Consider the following 17,317-nt stretch of genomic DNA (forward strand, 5'->3'; position numbering starts at 1 on the left):
GAGTGACCCATAGTCAGATCTGTTCTGGGTGCATCCCTCGCCCTTCTCTTCCACTCTGTGTCCTCGCCCCAGGTTCCTCTGCTGCCGTATCTGTCCTCGGTTACTTGGCATTGTTTGTGGGCTGATTTGAGAAGGAAGCCAGCACCTGCTTCTGCAGCTCATCAGCAGTTTGTCTGGCTTTCTTCAAATCTCTAAGTGCTGTGAAAAGCTCCTGCAGGAGGGAGATTGGAATGTCGGTCCCAGCGAGATTTGGAAGCTGTGGCAGACCTGAGGGTCTCTGCTCCAGCATGAAGACTGGAACGTTGGTCCCAGTGGGATTTGGAGGCTGTGGCAGACCTGAGGGTCTCTGCTGCTGCACGAAGAGGGCTGGAACGTTGGTCCCAGTGGGATTTGGAGGCTGTGGCAGACCTGAGGGTCTCTGCTCACTGGAGGACTGCTTTTTCTTTGGGGACTTTCTTCTTGGAGAAGCTGGCTTGTCCTGGGTGTGTCCCTTGCCCTTCTGCTTCTGCCCCCTGGTAGCATCTGGCAGTAATCCACTACTCACTGCAGCTGTGCCTGCCTGGACATCTGCTAGAACAGACTGAGATGGGGCAGGAGCTTCAGTCTCCAAGAGCAGCCTTCTCCGAGGTAGCAGCACGTTGGCTGGCTCTCTACGGGCAACAGGAGCCAGCACATCCAGGTGCCTGTGGCTGCTACCACCCTGGCTCAATGCTTTTTTGGCACCTCTGGTCTCACTGGCATCGCTGAAAGTCTTATCTTGAGATGCCACCATGTCCTTCCTCATTGCCTCCTGAGGTGTACGTGGGTTTTTCTTTTTGGCCAGTAGACTCAGTGATCGTCTACTCCTACGTTGATCTGTGTCCAGCCTGGCCTGCTCTAAGGATCTGTTTTTCATGATGGGCTCTCTTCCCTTCTTTGAGAGCTTCTTAGTTGCCTTTCTGATCAGGGAATAGAGGGCCATGCAGGCAGCTCGGAGCTTGGCCCCGGCATTCTGAATGAAATGGCACAGGAGGGCTGGTGCACAGCAGTTTCTGCACAGCACAGGTGGTGTCTCTGGTCTAGGAGTCGTGTGTTCTGCTGCTTCTTGCCTGGGCGTCATCTCTGCGTGTGCTGCTTGGGGTCTGAATGGTCTACCCTGTGGCAGACGCCTCCATGGCAGAACCGAAGAACTCTCCACGAGGGTACGTTCAGGGAGCCCCTCTGGCTGCTGGGCAGCAGTGGTATTTTTCTTGTCCTGTTGCTCACTGGCCTTGACCTCGGGTGAATTCCTCTCTCGAACTGTTGCTCCTCCTGCAACAACCGGGGCTGCAGTGTCAGATGGAGCCACGCCCTGGGATCCTTCGTTGTTAGGCTGGGTGTAGTAGTCTCTATAAAATTCCAACTTTCGCCTCTCAACATATTCATATTGCTCCAGCCACAGATGCATCATCTTGATCTGATGGTCATCAGGGCCTTCATAGATTCTGCAGCAGGCAATGTGGACTGGAATCCTTGTTTCTTGTCTGCACGTATCTGTCTCGGGGGCAGATTTTCGCCGTGGGACAAGGGCCCATGCTGCTGACCTCCTTGCCAGAGCTTGCCCATGCCCACGCTGGATGAGCGAGTAAGTGGGCCTCCTTGAGTGCCTCAGAGGATGGGGAAGCTGGGAGTCTCTCTGACCCAGGACAGGCTCTGAGAAACTCCTCTTCAGGAACTGTGGTGCCTGCATTTTTATGTTAGGATGCTCCGAATGACTTTGCATAGCCTCATCCTCTAAGGGCAGGTCCTGCACCGTGGGAGCCACCATCACATCAGGCTTTCTCTGATCACTGAGGCCCAGTCCCTGCTCCGCTTTCCTTTCTGGGATGGAGCTTTCCAAGTTCTCCTGGGCTTTTGGGTGTCGGTAAGGTGCCTCCATTTCCCCACAACTGGTGCTCAACGGATACAGCGATGTCCTCAAAGAGCAGCGGTTTTCACTCACTGTGACCGAGCTGGTGGAATCATCGCTGCCCTCAGGCAGTTCCAAGGTGAGCCTGTGTGAGATGGAGAAAGAGAAGGAAGATGAGGGCGGTTCTGAGCCAAACTCTCCTGAGGACCCCGGGGCTTTTCTGTCGCTTCAAAGGTGTTGGCAGGCTGTGTCATTTCCACAGGGTCCCCCCAAAAGTGTGTGCCCAAGGTTCCATCCCCGCTTACAGGGCACTGAGCAAGGGTGACACTGTCATGTCTGTGCCTCAGTGGTAAACCCTTCTACAAGGGCATTGCCTCTCAGATTTCAAGTCTGTGGATATCCCTGTGCCCTCCCTGAGTCATTGCAGTTTTCCATGTCACCAAGCCCTGCCCCTGTCCCCGTCCCCATCCCTTATCAGTGGTCTCACATCGCCATGCATCTGGTCAAGGCCTGAAGACGTCTGTTGAACTGGTCGAGTATTTCACAGTTCTTATCCATTTTCCTGGGCACTGAGGAGCTGTAGCAGAGCAGAGAGCAGTGTTAGTGGGATTTCATTTGGTGGGAGGTGACTGGAGAGGGCTGCCGTGTTCCAAGAAGGGACAATTTTACTTACTGCATCCTCAAGTGCTGTGAAGACGTGCGGAAGTCCCAAACTGCTGGCAAAGGAGACAAAGTGAGTGGATGGAGAGCACGTGATGGAGTGGTGGACATGTGGGGCCAGGGGGTGTCTTTGCAGGGCCGTTGCCCAGGGCTGCTCACCTCTAGAATTTTCATGGTTACCTCTGTGTTGGCACTTCCTCTGTCTCTCTTTCTGTATGGGCACAGAAAGTAGTGAGTGAGAGGGGAGCATCCCCAGCAGCCACAGCGGTACCCACCAACCCAGGGCACAGCCCAGGCCCTTGCCTGCCCCAGGACGCCAGGCCGAGCCTGGCCAGGCCCCGCTGGGACACGGCCTCTCCTCCCAGGCAGGGCCCCCAGCCCAGCCCTGGGGATGGCCCTGGCCCCCACCGACCCCCCTCCGTGTATTGCAGCGCCTGGCTCAGCACCAGCCCTGACTCCTACCTTCCACTTCCACAAGGCCATAACAGATACAAATAATGATATGATCAGCATGATCCAAAGGATGGGGTAGAAGATACTATCATCCGCCATGCTGAGGAAGATCATTCCCCAGAAAGCAGCCATGCCTGTGACTTGCAGAGAGCCAAGCAGTTAAGCTCCTCTCTCTAGTCAGCTCGCAGGCAAAGTGGCACCCAGCCTAGCTCTGCTCCAGATATGGGGTTGTCCCCTTTGTGATGCAATTGCTATGTCACCAGCTGGGGGCTATGGCAACGTTTGTGATGCAAGGACAGTGGGGTGTGGCACAGCCCGCCCCAGCACAGAGGCCTGGCACTGTGCCGGGCCACACGAAGCCTCTGCCTCTCACCAGGAAGGACTGAATCCCTGGCCCTGTGCTGCTGCTTGCTCTTCCCCAGCATTTTCAGGGAAGGCCTCAAGCGGATTAGCTCAGAGCAGGGACTCACACCGTGGACCCGTCACAGAGAAGTAAAACTGGCAAAACACCACCAGAAGAAGTACAGGGAGAACAAGGAAGCCCCAGCTCCCCCAGGAGGGAAGAGCACAGCTCCTGAGGAACAGCTTATTTATTTATTAATTCACCATTCTCTTGCTTTGTGACTGGATGAAGGAGTCTGCAAGCCAGAAGCCTTTTGCCGGCACATTACTAGCTCTAGAGCTCATCTGGATTACTCCACAATAATCTTATCTTCAGAACCTGCACAGACATCAAGTGTACTATCAGAAGAACCTTATCCCCTGCCTATCACATTCATTAAACAGAAGCTAAGCCTTCCACTATGCATGGCTGGGCATGGAGCTGGCATCTAACCACATGGTTGTTTTCTTCTTGGAGGAAGAGAATTATTCTGAGGAGGCATAAATGGCTGCTATTGCCAATGATCTTGTCATAGAATCATAGAACAGCTTGGGTTGGAAGGGACCTTAAAGGTCATCCCGCCTCAACCCTCTGCCATGGGCTGGTTGCCCCCCACCACATCAGGTGGTGCAGGAATCCACCCAACTTGGCCTTGAATTCCTCCAGGGATGAGGCATCCACAACCCCTCTGGGCAGCCTGTGCCAGCATCTCACTGCCTTCTGAGTATATCTTGCAAGATTCTGCTGTGTGATTAACATATTTAAGAAGTTTTGCTATTTGCATGCCCTCTATAGCTAATACAAATGATGTTAATTTAACTAGCAAACTGCCCAATAGAATCTCCAAATTTCCTTTCTACTGAAGTGAAGATGCTGGGGTGTCATAATGGTTCCTTGTGTTGGGAGACATATCTGAGCCCATAGAAAGAAATCGACGAAGCACTGCCATCAGATTGAGGGAGGTGAGCCTTCCCCTCTACTTGGCTTTGGCAAGGCCACACATGGAATACTGTGTCCGGTTCTGGCCCCTCCCAGTACAAGGGGACATGAGCGTACTGGAAACAGTCCAGCAGAGGAATCCACAAAGTCAGTGAAGGGATTGGAGCACCTCTCTCATAAGGAGATGCTGAGAAAGCTGGCACTGTTCAGCCTAGGGAAGGCTTGAGGGGATGTTAGTAATGGCTGTCAGCATCCGAAGGGAGTGTACAAAGAGGATGAAGCCAGGTTCTTTTCAGTGGTGCCCAAGGACAGGACAAGAGGTAATGGACACGAACCAGAATACAGGAATTTCCATCGGAACACTGGGAAACATTTTGTATGAGGGTGACTGAGTGCTGGCACAGGTTGCCCAGAGTGGTTGTGGACTTTCCTTTCTTGGACATCTTCATAAGCAACCTGCTGGAGAAGAGCAGGGTTGGATCAGATGAGCTCCAGAGGTCCCTTCCAGCTTTGAACATTCGGTGACTATGTGAATCAATTTGGGGAATTAAACTGAATTTTAAAAATCCAGTTATTGTTTTGGGTACTGGGAAATGGATAAGCATGTCGTTTGTGAAGAACTACAAGAGTTCTTCATTGCCAGTTGCCTCTGTCAGCTCTCACTGTTCCCTCCTTCCCTTTTAGTGTTCCTGCTCATGTCCTCCCCTTGACTTTTTTCTTCTCTCAGTGCACTTGGTCAAGTAGAGCTCATAACGAGCATCAGAGCTCAGGACTGAGATCCTACCTCCTTCCAGGGCTATTGGGTCAGCAGCATGCCATGGCCCTGATTTTCCTTGAAAGAGAAGCAGCGGTTTTGAAGGAGACTGATCCATAGTATGCCACAGCAAGGAGAGGTGGTACCCACGGAGGCATCTTTCTGCTGTTCCCAGGGTCGCTGCCTGTCCTACTGCAGCCAGAAGAAGCACTGGGGCCTCTATCTTCTCAGTCCCACTGTGGACGCCCAACATCATTGCCTTCTTGCCCTTTGCTGCCTTGAAGGACTGGCACTGCTCTCAGTCCATGCTGAAAGCATCGGGGAATGCCAGGCCCGGGTCCCTGCCCTCAGGGACCAGGACAGCCACTCTGTCCTCTCCGTAGAAGATGGCAACAGAGCTGTCCACGCAAGGATGCAAGGATGGCTGAGTAGTGAGCAGAGGAGCTGCAGCTGCTGCTCTTACACAGGAAAGAGGGGATAACCACCCGTGACGTCACTTAAGAGGGAGAGCTCCTGCACCCTGGAAGGGCATGACAGAGATCTGCTGCTCACTGACTGTGTGTCCTGGTGGGCTCCCTCCTGCAATTACAGGGGTTGATGTCCTTAGCCAAAGGAGCCCCTCTGGCTGCTGATCGGCAGGAGCATTTTTCAGGTCTGCTGCCTCTTGTCCCTGTCCTCATGGAGGGATTCTTCTCTCACAGTCACTTCTCTTCCTGCACCTGGGGCTGCAGTTGCAGGTGCAGCCAATCGCTGGGAGCTTACACCTCCTGGCTGGCAGCAGCATGGAGCTTTGGTGCATGTAGGGCAGAGTGACCCATAGTCAGATCTGTTCTGGGTGCATCCCTCGCCCTTCTCTTCCACTCTGTGTCCTCGCCCCAGGTTCCTCTGCTGCCGTATCTGTCCTCGGTTACTTGGCATTGTTTGTGGGCTGATTTGAGAAGGAAGCCAGCACCTGCTTCTGCAGCTCATCAGCAGTTTGTCTGGCTTTCTTCAAATCTCTAAGTGCTGTGAAAAGCTCCTGCAGGAGGGAGATTGGAATGTCGGTCCCAGCGAGATTTGGAAGCTGTGGCAGACCTGAGGGTCTCTGCTCCAGCATGAAGACTGGAACGTTGGTCCCAGTGGGATTTGGAGGCTGTGGCAGACCTGAGGGTCTCTGCTGCTGCACGAAGAGGGCTGGAACGTTGGTCCCAGTGGGATTTGGAGGCTGTGGCAGACCTGAGGGTCTCTGCTCACTGGAGGACTGCTTTTTCTTTGGGGACTTTCTTGTTGGAGGAGCTGACTTGTCCTGGGTGTGTCCCTTGCCCTTCTGCTTCTGCCCCCTGGTAGCATCTGGCAGTAATCCACTACTCACTGCAGCTGTGCCTGCCTGGACATCTGCTAGAACAGACTGAGATGGGGCAGGAGCTTCAGTCTCCAAGAGCAGCCTTCTCCGAGGTAGCAGCACGTTGGCTGGCTCTCTACGGGCAACAGGAGCCAGCACGTCCAGGTGCCTGTGGCTGCTACCACCCTGGCTCAATGCTTTTTTGGCACCTCTGGCCTCACTGGCATCGCTGAAAGTCTTATCTTGAGATGCCACCGTGTCCTTCCTCATTGCCTCCTGAGGTGTACGTGGGTTTTTCTTTTTGGCCAGTAGACTCAGTGATCGTCTACTCCTACGTTGATCTGTGTCCAGCCTGGCCTGCTCTAAGGATCTGTTTTTCATGATGGGCTCTCTTCCCTTCTTTGAGAGCTTCTTAGTTGCCTTTCTGATCAGGGAATAGAGGGCCATGCAGGCAGCTCGGAGCTTGGCCCCGGCATTCTGAATGAAATGGCACAGGAGGGCTGGTGCACAGCAGTTTCTGCACAGCACAGGTGGTGTCTCTGGTCTAGGAGTCGTGTGTTCTGCTGCTTCTTGCCTGGGCGTCATCTCTGCGTGTGCTGCTTGGGGTCTGAATGGTCTACCCTGTGGCAGACGCCTCCATGGCAGAACCGAAGAACTCTCCACGAGGGTACGTTCAGGGAGCCCCTCTGGCTGCTGGGCAGCAGTGGTATTTTTCTTGTCCTGTTGCTCACTGGCCTTGACCTCGGGTGAATTCCTCTCTCGAACTGTTGCTCCTCCTGCAACAACCGGGGCTGCAGTGTCAGATGGAGCCACGCCCTGGGATCCTTCGTTGTTAGGCTGGGTGTAGTAGTCTCTATAAAATTCCAACTTTCGCCTCTCAACATATTCATATTGCTCCAGCCACAGATGCATCATCTTGATCTGATGGTCATCAGGGCCTTCATAGATTCTGCAGCAGGCAATGTGGACTGGAATCCTTGTTTCTTGTCTGCACGTATCTGTCTCGGGGGCAGATTTTCGCCGTGGGACAAGGGCCCATGCTGCTGACCTCCTTGCCAGAGCTTGCCCATGCCCACGCTGGATGAGCGAGTAAGTGGGCCTCCTTGAGTGCCTCAGAGGATGGGGAAGCTGGGAGTCTCTCTGACCCAGGACAGGCTCTGAGAAACTCCTCTTCAGGAACTGTGGTGCCTGCATTTTTATGTTAGGATGCTCCAAATGACTTTGCATAGCCTCATCCTCTAAGGGCAGGTCCTGCACCGTGGGAGCCACCATCACATCAGGCTTTCTCTGATCACTGAGGCCCAGTCCCTGCTCCGCTTTCCTTTCTGGGATGGAGCTTTCCAAGTTCTCTCGGGCTTTTGGGTGTCGGTAAGGTGCCTCCATTTCCCCACAACTGGCGCTCAACGGATACAGCGATGTCCTCAAAGAGCAGCGGTTTTCACTCACTGTGACCGAGCTGGTGGAATCATCGCTGCCCTCAGGCAGTTCCAAGGTGAGCCTGTGTGAGATGGAGAAAGAGAAGGAAGATGAGGGCGGTTCTGAGCCAAACTCTCCTGAGGACCCCGGGGCTTTTCTGTCGCTTCAAAGGTGTTGGCAGGCTGTGTCATTTCCACAGGGTCCCCAGAAGTGTGTGCCCAAGGTTCCATCCCCGCTTACAGGGCACAGAGCAAGGGTGACACTGTCATGTCTGTGCCTCAGTGGTAAACCCTTCTACAAGGGCATTGCCTCTCAGATTTCAAGTCTGTGGATATCCCTGTGCCCTCCCTGAGTCATTGCAGTTTTCCATGTCACCAAGCCCTGCCCCTGTCCCCGTCCCCATCTCTTATCAGTGGTCTCACATCGCCATGCATCTGGTCAAGGCCTGAAGACGTCTGTTGAACTGGTCGAGTATTTCACAGTTCTTATCCATTTTCCTGGGCACTGAGGAGCTGTAGCAGAGCAGAGAGCAGTGTTAGTGGGATTTCATTTGGTGGGAGGTGACTGGAGAGGGCTGCCGTGTTCCAAGAAGGGACAATTTTACTTACTGCATCCTCAAGTGCTGTGAAGACGTGCGGAAGTCCCAAACTGCTGGCAAAGGAGACAAAGTGAGTGGATGGAGAGCACGTGATGGAGTGGTGGACATGTGGGGCCAGGGGGTGTCTTTGCAGGGCCGTTGCCCAGGGCTGCTCACCTCTAGAATTTTCATGGTTACCTCTGTGTTGGCACTTCCTCTGTCTCTCTTTCTGTATGGGCACAGAAAGTAGTGAGTGAGAGGGGAGCATCCCCAGCAGCCACAGCGGTACCCACCAACCCAGGGCACAGCCCAGGCCCTTGCCTGCCCCAGGACGCCAGGCCGAGCCTGGCCAGGCCCCGCTGGGACACGGCCTCTCCTCCCAGGCAGGGCCCCCAGCCCAGCCCTGGGGATGGCCCTGGCCCCCACCGACCCCCCTCCGTGTATTGCAGCGCCTGGCTCAGCACCAGCCCTGACTCCTACCTTCCACTTCCACAAGGCCATAACAGATACAAATAGTGATATGATCAGCATGATCCAAAGGATGGGGTAGAAGATACTATCATCCGCCATGCTGAGGAAGATCATTCCCCAGAAAGCAGCCATGCCTGTGACTTGCAGAGAGCCAAGCAGTTAAGCTCCTCTCTCTAGTCAGCTCGCAGGCAAAGTGGCACCCAGCCTAGCTCTGCTCCAGATATGGGGTTGTCCCCTTTGTGATGCAATTGCTATGTCACCAGCTGGGGGCTATGGCAACGTTTGTGATGCAAGGACAGTGGGGTGTGGCACAGCCCGCCCCAGCACAGAGGCCTGGCACTGTGCCGGGCCACACGAAGCCTCTGCCTCTCACCAGGAAGGACTGAATCCCTGGCCCTGTGCTGCTGCTTGCTCTTCCCCAGCATTTTCAGGGAAGGCCTCAAGCGGATTAGCTCAGAGCAGGGACTCACACCGTGGACCCGTCACAGAGAAGTAAAACTGGCAAAACACCACCAGAAGAAGTACAGGGAGAACAAGGAAGCCCCAGCTCCCCCAGGAGGGAAGAGCACAGCTCCTGAGGAACAGCTTATTTATTTATTAATTCACCATTCTCTTGCTTTGTGACTGGATGAAGGAGTCTGCAAGCCAGAAGCCTTTTGCCGGCACATTACTAGCTCTAGAGCTCATCTGGATTACTCCACAATAATCTTATCTTCAGAACCTGCACAGACATCAAGTGTACTATCAGAAGAACCTTATCCCCTGCCTATCACATTCATTAAACAGAAGCTAAGCCTTCCACTATGCATGGCTGGGCATGGAGCTGGCATCTAACCACATGGTTGTTTTCTTCTTGGAGGAAGAGAATTATTCTGAGGAGGCATAAATGGCTGCTATTGCCAATGATCTTGTCATAGAATCATAGAACAGCTTGGGTTGGAAGGGACCTTAAAGGTCATCCCGCCTCAACCCTCTGCCATGGGCTGGTTGCCCCCCACCACATCAGGTGGTGCAGGAATCCACCCAACTTGGCCTTGAATTCCTCCAGGGATGAGGCATCCACAACCCCTCTGGGCAGCCTGTGCCAGCATCTCACTGCCTTCTGAGTATATCTTGCAAGATTCTGCTGTGTGATTAACATATTTAAGAAGTTTTGCTATTTGCATGCCCTCTGTAGCTAATACAAATGACGTTAATTTAACTAGCAAACAGCCCAATAGAATCCCCAAATTTCCTTTCTACTGAAGTGAAGATGCTGGGGTGTCATAATGGTTCCTTGTGTTGGGAGACATATCTGAGCCCATAGAAAGAAATCGACGAAGCACTGCCATCAGATTGAGGGAGGTGAGCCTTCCCCTCTACTTGGCTTTGGCAAGGCCACACATGGAATACTGTGTCCAGTTCTGGCCCCTCCCAGTACAAGGGGACATGAGCGTACTGGAAACAGTCCAGCAGAGGAATCCACAAAGTCAGTGAAGGGATTGGAGCAGCTCTCTTATAAGGAGATGCTGAGAAAGCTGGCACTGTTCAGCCTAGGGAAGGCTTGAGGGGATGTTAGTAATGGCTGTCAGCATCTGAAGGGAGTGTACAAAGAGGATGAAGCCAGGTTCTTTTCAGTGGTGCCCAAGGACAGGACAAGAGGTAATGGACACCAACCAGAATACAGGAATTTCCATCGGAACACTGGGAAACATTTTGTATGAGGGTGACTGAGTGCTGGCACAGGTTGCCCAGAGTGGTTGTGGACTTTCCTTTCTTGGACATCTTCATAAGCAACCTGCTGGAGAAGAGCAGGGTTGGATCAGATGAGCTGCAGAGGTCCCTTCCAGCTTTGAACATTCGGTGACTATGTGAATCAATTTGGGGAATTAAACTGAATTTTAAAAATCCAGTTATTGTTTTGGGTACTGGGAAATGGATAAACATGTAGTTTGTGAAGAACTACAAGAGTTCTTCATTGCCAGTTGCCTCTGTCAGCTCTCACTGTTCCCTCCTTCCCTTTTAGTGTTCCTGCTCATGTCCTCCCCTTGACTTTTTTCTTCTCTCAGTGCACTTGGTCAAGTAGAGCTCATAACGAGCATCAGAGCTCAGGACTGAGATCCTACCTCCTTCCAGGGCTATTGGGTCAGCAGCATGCCATGGCCCTGATTTTCCTTGAAAGAGAAGCAGCAGTTTTGAAGGAGACTGATCCATAGTATGCCACAGCAAGGAGAGGTGGTACCCACGGAGGCATCTTTCTGCTGTTCCCAGGGTCGCTGCCTGTCCTACTGCAGCCAGAAGAAGCACTGGGGCCTCTATCTTCTCAGTCCCACTGTGGACGCCCAACATCATTGCCTTCTTGCCCTTTGCTGCCTTGAAGGACTGGCACTGCTCTCAGTCCATGCTGAAAGCATCGGGGAATGCCAGGCCCGGGTCCCTGCCCTCAGGGACCAGGACAGCCACTCTGTCCTCTCCGTAGAAGATGGCAACAGAGCTGTCCACGCAAGGATGCAAGGATGGCTGAGTAGTGAGCAGAGGAGCTGCAGCTGCTGCTCTTACACAGGAAAGAGGGGATAACCACCCGTGACGTCACTTAAGAGGGAGAGCTCCTGCACCCTGGAAGGGCATGACAGAGATCTGCTGCTCACTGACTGTGTGTCCTGGTGGGCTCCCTCCTGCAATTACAGGGGTTGATGTCCTTAGCCAAAGGAGCCCCTCTGGCTGCTGATCGGCAGGAGCATTTTTCAGGTCTGCTGCCTCTTGTCCCTGTCCTCATGGAGGGATTCTTCTCTCACAGTCACTTCTCTTCCTGCACCTGGGGCTGCAGTTGCAGGTGCAGCCAATCGCTGGGAGCTTACACCTCCTGGCTGGCAGCAGCATGGAGCTTTGGTGCATGTAGGGCAGAGTGACCCATAGTCAGATCTGTTCTGGGTGCATCCCTCGCCCTTCTCTTCCACTCTGTGTCCTCGCCCCAGGTTCCTCTGCTGCCGTATCTGTCCTCGGTTACTTGGCATTGTTTGTGGGCTGATTTGAGAAGGAAGCCAGCACCTGCTTCTGCAGCTCATCAGCAGTTTGTCTGGCTTTCTTCAAATCTCTAAGTGCTGTGAAAAGCTCCTGCAGGAGGGAGATTGGAATGTCGGTCCCAGCTAGATTTGGAAGCTGTGGCAGACCTGAGGGTCTCTGCTCCTGCATGAAGACTGGAACGTTGGTCCCAGTGGGATTTGGAGGCTGTGGCAGACCTGAGGGTCTCTGCTGCTGTACGAAGAGGACTGAAACGTCGGTCCCAGTGGGATTTGGAGGCTGTGGCAGACCTGAGGGTCTCTGCTGCTGCACGAAGAGGGCTGGAACGTTGGTCCCAGTGGGATTTGGAGGCTGTGGCAGACCTGAGGGTCTCTGCTCACTGGAAGACTCCTTTTTCTTTGGGGACTTTCTTCTTGGAGGAGCTGACTTGTCCTGGGTGTGACCCTTGCCCTTCTGCTTCTGCCCCCTGGTAGCATCTGGCAGTAATCCACTACTCACTGCAGCTGTGCCTGCCTGGACATCTGCTAGAACAGACTGAGATGGGGCAGGAGCTTCAGTCTCCAAGAGCAGCCTTCTCCGAGGTAGCAGCACGTTGGCTGGCTCTCTACGGGCAACAGGAGCCAGCACGTCCAGGTGCCTGTGGCTGCTACCACCCTGGCTCAATGCTTTTTTGGCACCTCTGGTCTCACTGGCATCGCTGAAAGTCTTATCTTGAGATGCCACCATGTCCTTCCTCATTGCCTCCTGAGGTGTACGTGGGTTTTTCCTTTTGGCCAGTAGACTCAGTGATCGTCTGCTCCTACGTTGATCTGTGTCCAGCCTGGCCTGCTCTAAGGATCTGTTTTTCATGATGGGCTCTCTTCCCTTCTTTGAGAGCTTCTTAGTTCCCTTTCTGATCAGGGAATAGAGGGCCATGCAGGCAGCTCGGAGCTTGGCCCCGGCATTCTGAATGAAATGGCACAGGAGGGCTGGTGCACAGCAGTTTCTGCACAGCACAGGTGGTGTCTCTGGTCTAGGAGTCGTGTGTTCTGCTGCTTCTTGCCTGGGCGTCATCTCTGCGTGTGCTGCTTGGGGTCTGAATGGTCTACCCTGTGGCAGACGCCTCCATGGCACAACCGAAGAACTCTCCACGAGGGTACGTTCAGGGAGCCCCTCTGGCTGCTGGGCAGCAGTGGTATTTTTCTTGTCCTGTTGCTCACTGGCCTTGACCTCGGGTGAATTCCTCTCTCGAACTGTTGCTCCTCCTGCAACAACCGGGGCTGCAGTGTCAGATGGAGCCACGCCCTGGGATCCTTCGTTGTTAGGCTGGGTGTAGTAGTCTCTATAAAATTCCAACTTTCGCCTCTCAACATATTCATATTGCTCCAGCCACAGATGCATCATCTTGATCTGATGGTCATCAGGGCCTTCATAGATTCTGCAGCAGGCAATGTGGACTGGAATCCTTGTTTCTTGTCTGCACTTATCTGTCTCGGGGGCAGATTTTCGCCGTGGGACAAGGGCCCATGCTGCTGACCTCCTTGCCAGAGCTTGCCCATGCCCACGCTGGATGAGCGAGTAAGTGGGCCTCCTTGAGTGCCTCAGAGGATGGGGAAGCTGGGAGTCTCTCTGACCCAGGACAGGCTCTGAGAAACTCCTCTTCAGGAACTGTGGTGCCTGCATTTTTATGTTAGGATGCTCCAAATGACTTTGCATAGCCTCATCCTCTAAGGGCAGGTCCTGCACCGTGGGAGCCACCATCACATCAGGCTTTCTCTGATCACTGAGGCCCAGTCCCTGCTCCGCTTTCCTTTCTGGGATGGAGCTTTCCAAGTTCTCTTGGGCTTTTGGGTGTCGGTAAGGTGCCTCCATTTCCCCACAACTGGTGCTCAACGGATACAGCGATGTCCTCAAAGAGCAGCGGTTTTCACTCACTGTGACCGAGCTGGTGGAATCATCGCTGCCCTCAGGCAGTTCCAAGGTGAGCCTGTGTGAGATGGAGAAAGAGAAGGAAGATGAGGGCGGTTCTGAGCCAAACTCTCCTGAGGACCCCGGGGCTTTTCTGTCGCTTCAAAGGTGTTGGCAGGCTGTGTCATTTCCACAGGGTCCCCAAAAGTGTGTGCCCAAGGTTCCATCCCCGCTTACAGGGCACAGAGCAAGGGTGACACTGTCATGTCTGTGCCTCAGTGGTAAACCCTTCTACAAGGGCATTGCCTCTCAGATTTCAAGTCTGTGGATATCCCTGTGCCCTCCCTGAGTCATTGCAGTTTTCCATGTCACCAAGCCCTGCCCCTGTCCCCGTCCCCATCTCTTATCAGTGGTCTCACATCGCCATGCATCTGGTCAAGGCCTGAAGACGTCTGTTGAACTGGTCGAGTATTTCACAGTTCTTATTCATTTTCCTGGGCACTGAGGAGCTGTAGCAGAGCAGAGAGCAGTGTTAGTGGGATTTCATTTGGTGGGAGGTGACTGGAGAGGGCTGCCGTGTTCCAAGAAGGGACAATTTTACTTACTGCATCCTCAAGTGCTGTGAAGACGTGCGGAAGTCCCAAACTGCTGGCAAAGGAGACAAAGTGAGTGGATGGAGAGCACGTGATGGAGTGGTGGACATGTGGGGCCAGGGGGTGTCTTTGCAGGGCCGTTGCCCAGGGCTGCTCACCTCTAGAATTTTCATGGTTACCTCTGTGTTGGCACTTCCTCTGTCTCTCTTTCTGTATGGGCACAGAAAGTAGTGAGTGAGAGGGGAGCATCCCCAGCAGCCACAGCGGTACCCACCAACCCAGGGCACAGCCCAGGCCCTTGCCTGCCCCAGGACGCCAGGCCGAGCCTGGCCAGGCCCCGCTGGGACACGGCCTCTCCTCCCAGGCAGGGCCCCCAGCCCAGCCCTGGGGATGGCCCTGGCCCCCACCGACCCCCCTCCGTGTATTGCAGCGCCTGGCTCAGCACCAGCCCTGACTCCTACCTTCCACTTCCACAAGGCCATAACAGATACAAATAGTGATATGATCAGCATGATCCAAAGGATGGGGTAGAAGATACTATCATCCGCCATGCTGAGGAAGATCATTCCCCAGAAAGCAGCCATGCCTGTGACTTGCAGAGAGCCAAGCAGTTAAGCTCCTCTCTCTAGTCAGCTCGCAGGCAAAGTGGCACCCAGCCTAGCTCTGCTCCAGATATGGGGTTGTCCCCTTTGTGATGCAATTGCTATGTCACCAGCTGGGGGCTATGGCAACGTTTGTGATGCAAGGACAGTGGGGTGTGGCACAGCCCGCCCCAGCACAGAGGCCTGGCACTGTGCCGGGCCACACGAAGCCTCTGCCTCTCACCAGGAAGGACTGAATCCCTGGCCCTGTGCTGCTGCTTGCTCTTCCCCAGCATTTTCAGGGAAGGCCTCAAGCGGATTAGCTCAGAGCAGGGACTCACACCGTGGACCCGTCACAGAGAAGTAAAACTGGCAAAACACCACCAGAAGAAGTACAGGGAGAACAAGGAAGCCCCAGCTCCCCCAGGAGGGAAGAGCACAGCTCCTGAGGAACAGCTTATTTATTTATTAATTCACCATTCTCTTGCTTTGTGACTGGATGAAGGAGTCTGCAAGCCAGAAGCCTTTTGCCGGCACATTACTAGCTCTAGAGCTCATCTGGATTACTCCACAATAATCTTATCTTCAGAACCTGCACAGACATCAAGTGTACTATCAGAAGAACCTTATCCCCTGCCTATCACATTCATTAAACAGAAGCTAAGCCTTCCACTATGCATGGCTGGGCATGGAGCTGGCATCTAACCACATGGTTGTTTTCTTCTTGGAGGAAGAGAATTATTCTGAGGAGGCATAAATGGCTGCTATTGCCAATGATCTTGTCATAGAATCATAGAACAGCTTGGGTTGGAAGGGACCTTAAAGGTCATCCCGCCTCAACCCTCTGCCATGGGCTGGTTGCCCCCCACCACATCAGGTGGTGCAGGAATCCACCCAACTTGGCCTTGAATTCCTCCAGGGATGAGGCATCCACAACCCCTCTGGGCAGCCTGTGCCAGCATCTCACTGCCTTCTGAGTATATCTTGCAAGATTCTGCTGTGTGATTAACATATTTAAGAAGTTTTGCTATTTGCATGCCCTCTGTAGCTAATACAAATGATGTTAATTTAACTAGCAAACTGCCCAATAGAATCTCCAAATTTCCTTTCTACTGAAGTGAAGATGCTGGGGTGTCATAATGGTTCCTTGTGTTGGGAGACATATCTGAGCCCATAGAAAGAAATCGACGAAGCACTGCCAACAGATTGAGGGAGGTGAGCCTTCCCCTCTACTTGGCTTTGGCAAGGCCACACATGGTATACTGTGTCCAGTTCTGGCCCCTCCCAGTACAAGGGGACATGAGCGTACTGGAAACAGTCCAGCAGAGGAATCCACAAAGTCAGTGAAGGGATTGGAGCAGCTCTCTTATAAGGAGATGCTGAGAAAGCTGGCACTGTTCAGCCTAGGGAAGGCTTGAGGGGATGTTAGTAATGTCTGTCAGCATCCGAAGGGAGTGTACAAAGAGGATGAAGCCAGGTTCTTTTCAGTGGTGCCCAAGGACAGGACAAGAGGTAATGGACACGAACCAGAATACAGGAATTTCCATCGGAACACTGGGAAACATTTTGTATGAGGGTGACTGAGTGCTGGCACAGGTTGCCCAGAGTGGTTGTGGACTTTCCTTTCTTGGACATCTTCATAAGCAACCTGCTGGAGAAGAGCAGGGTTGGATCAGATGAGCTGCAGAGGTCCCTTCCAGCTTTGAACATTCGGTGACTATGTGAATCAATTTGGGGAATTAAACTGAATTTTAAAAATCCAGTTATTGTTTTGGGTACTGGGAAATGGATAAACATGTAGTTTGTGAAGAACTACAAGAGTTCTTCATTGCCAGTTGCCTCTGTCAGCTCTCACTGTTCCCTCCTTCCCTTTTAGTGTTCCTGCTCATGTCCTCCCCTTGACTTTTTTCTTCTCTCAGTGCACTTGGTCAAGTAGAGCTCATAACGAGCATCAGAGCTCAGGACTGAGATCCTACCTCCTTCCAGGGCTATTGGGTCAGCAGCATGCCATGGCCCTGATTTTCCTTGAAAGAGAAGCAGCAGTTTTGAAGGAGACTGATCCATAGTATGCCACAGCAAGGAGAGGTGGTACCCACGGAGGCATCTTTCTGCTGTTCCCAGGGTCGCTGCCTGTCCTACTGCAGCCAGAAGAAGCACTGGGGCCTCTATCTTCTCAGTCCCACTGTGGACGCCCAACATCATTGCCTTCTTGCCCTTTGCTGCCTTGAAGGACTGGCACTGCTCTCAGTCCATGCTGAAAGCATCGGGGAATGCCAGGCCCGGGTCCCTGCCCTCAGGGACCAGGACAGCCACTCTGTCCTCTCCGTAGAAGATGGCAACAGAGCTGTCCACGCAAGGATGCAAGGATGGCTGAGTAGTGAGCAGAGGAGCTGCAGCTGCTGCTCTTACACAGGAA

General features: G+C 53.4%; 2 protein-coding genes across 6 annotated transcripts; both read right to left on the minus strand.

Annotated features, from left to right (window-relative positions):
• Nucleotides 1-739: 739 nt before the first annotated feature.
• Nucleotides 740-11,220, minus strand: LOC121113180. Of its 5 annotated transcripts, XR_005858682.2 has the most exons (9): nt 8,850-9,042; nt 8,547-8,598; nt 8,401-8,440; nt 8,215-8,304; nt 5,086-7,874; nt 2,687-2,738; nt 2,541-2,580; nt 2,355-2,444; nt 740-2,012 (listed from the first exon to the last, which is right to left on the minus strand). XR_005858682.2 is itself a non-coding variant. In XM_040698133.2 (5 exons), the coding sequence occupies exons 1-5, from the start codon at nt 8,970-8,972 to the stop codon at nt 5,963-5,965; spliced, it is 2,217 nt and encodes a 738-aa protein (XP_040554067.1). In that variant the 5' UTR covers nt 8,973-9,042; the 3' UTR covers nt 4,551-5,962. The 5 variants fall into 5 exon arrangements, 1 of the variants encoding a protein (XP_040554067.1); XR_005858684.2 differs by lacking the exon at nt 8,850-9,042 and adding an exon at nt 10,946-11,220 and having other exon boundaries at nt 2,541-2,738; XR_005858681.2 differs by having other exon boundaries at nt 2,541-2,738.
• A 602-nt stretch (nt 11,221-11,822) lies between these two features.
• LOC121106467 lies at nt 11,823-17,152 on the minus strand. Its single transcript, XM_040698310.2, has 5 exons — nt 16,878-17,152; nt 14,479-14,530; nt 14,333-14,372; nt 14,147-14,236; nt 11,823-13,806 (listed from the first exon to the last, which is right to left on the minus strand). Exons 3-5 carry the CDS (start codon nt 14,335-14,337, stop codon nt 11,823-11,825), a joined length of 2,079 nt encoding a protein of 692 aa, XP_040554244.1. The 5' UTR covers nt 14,338-14,372; nt 14,479-14,530; nt 16,878-17,152.
• Nucleotides 17,153-17,317: the final 165 nt, after the last annotated feature.

Source organism: Gallus gallus, chromosome 3 (assembly GCF_016699485.2).
Source record: "Gallus gallus isolate bGalGal1 chromosome 3, bGalGal1.mat.broiler.GRCg7b, whole genome shotgun sequence".
NCBI lineage: Eukaryota > Metazoa > Chordata > Aves > Galliformes > Phasianidae > Gallus > Gallus gallus.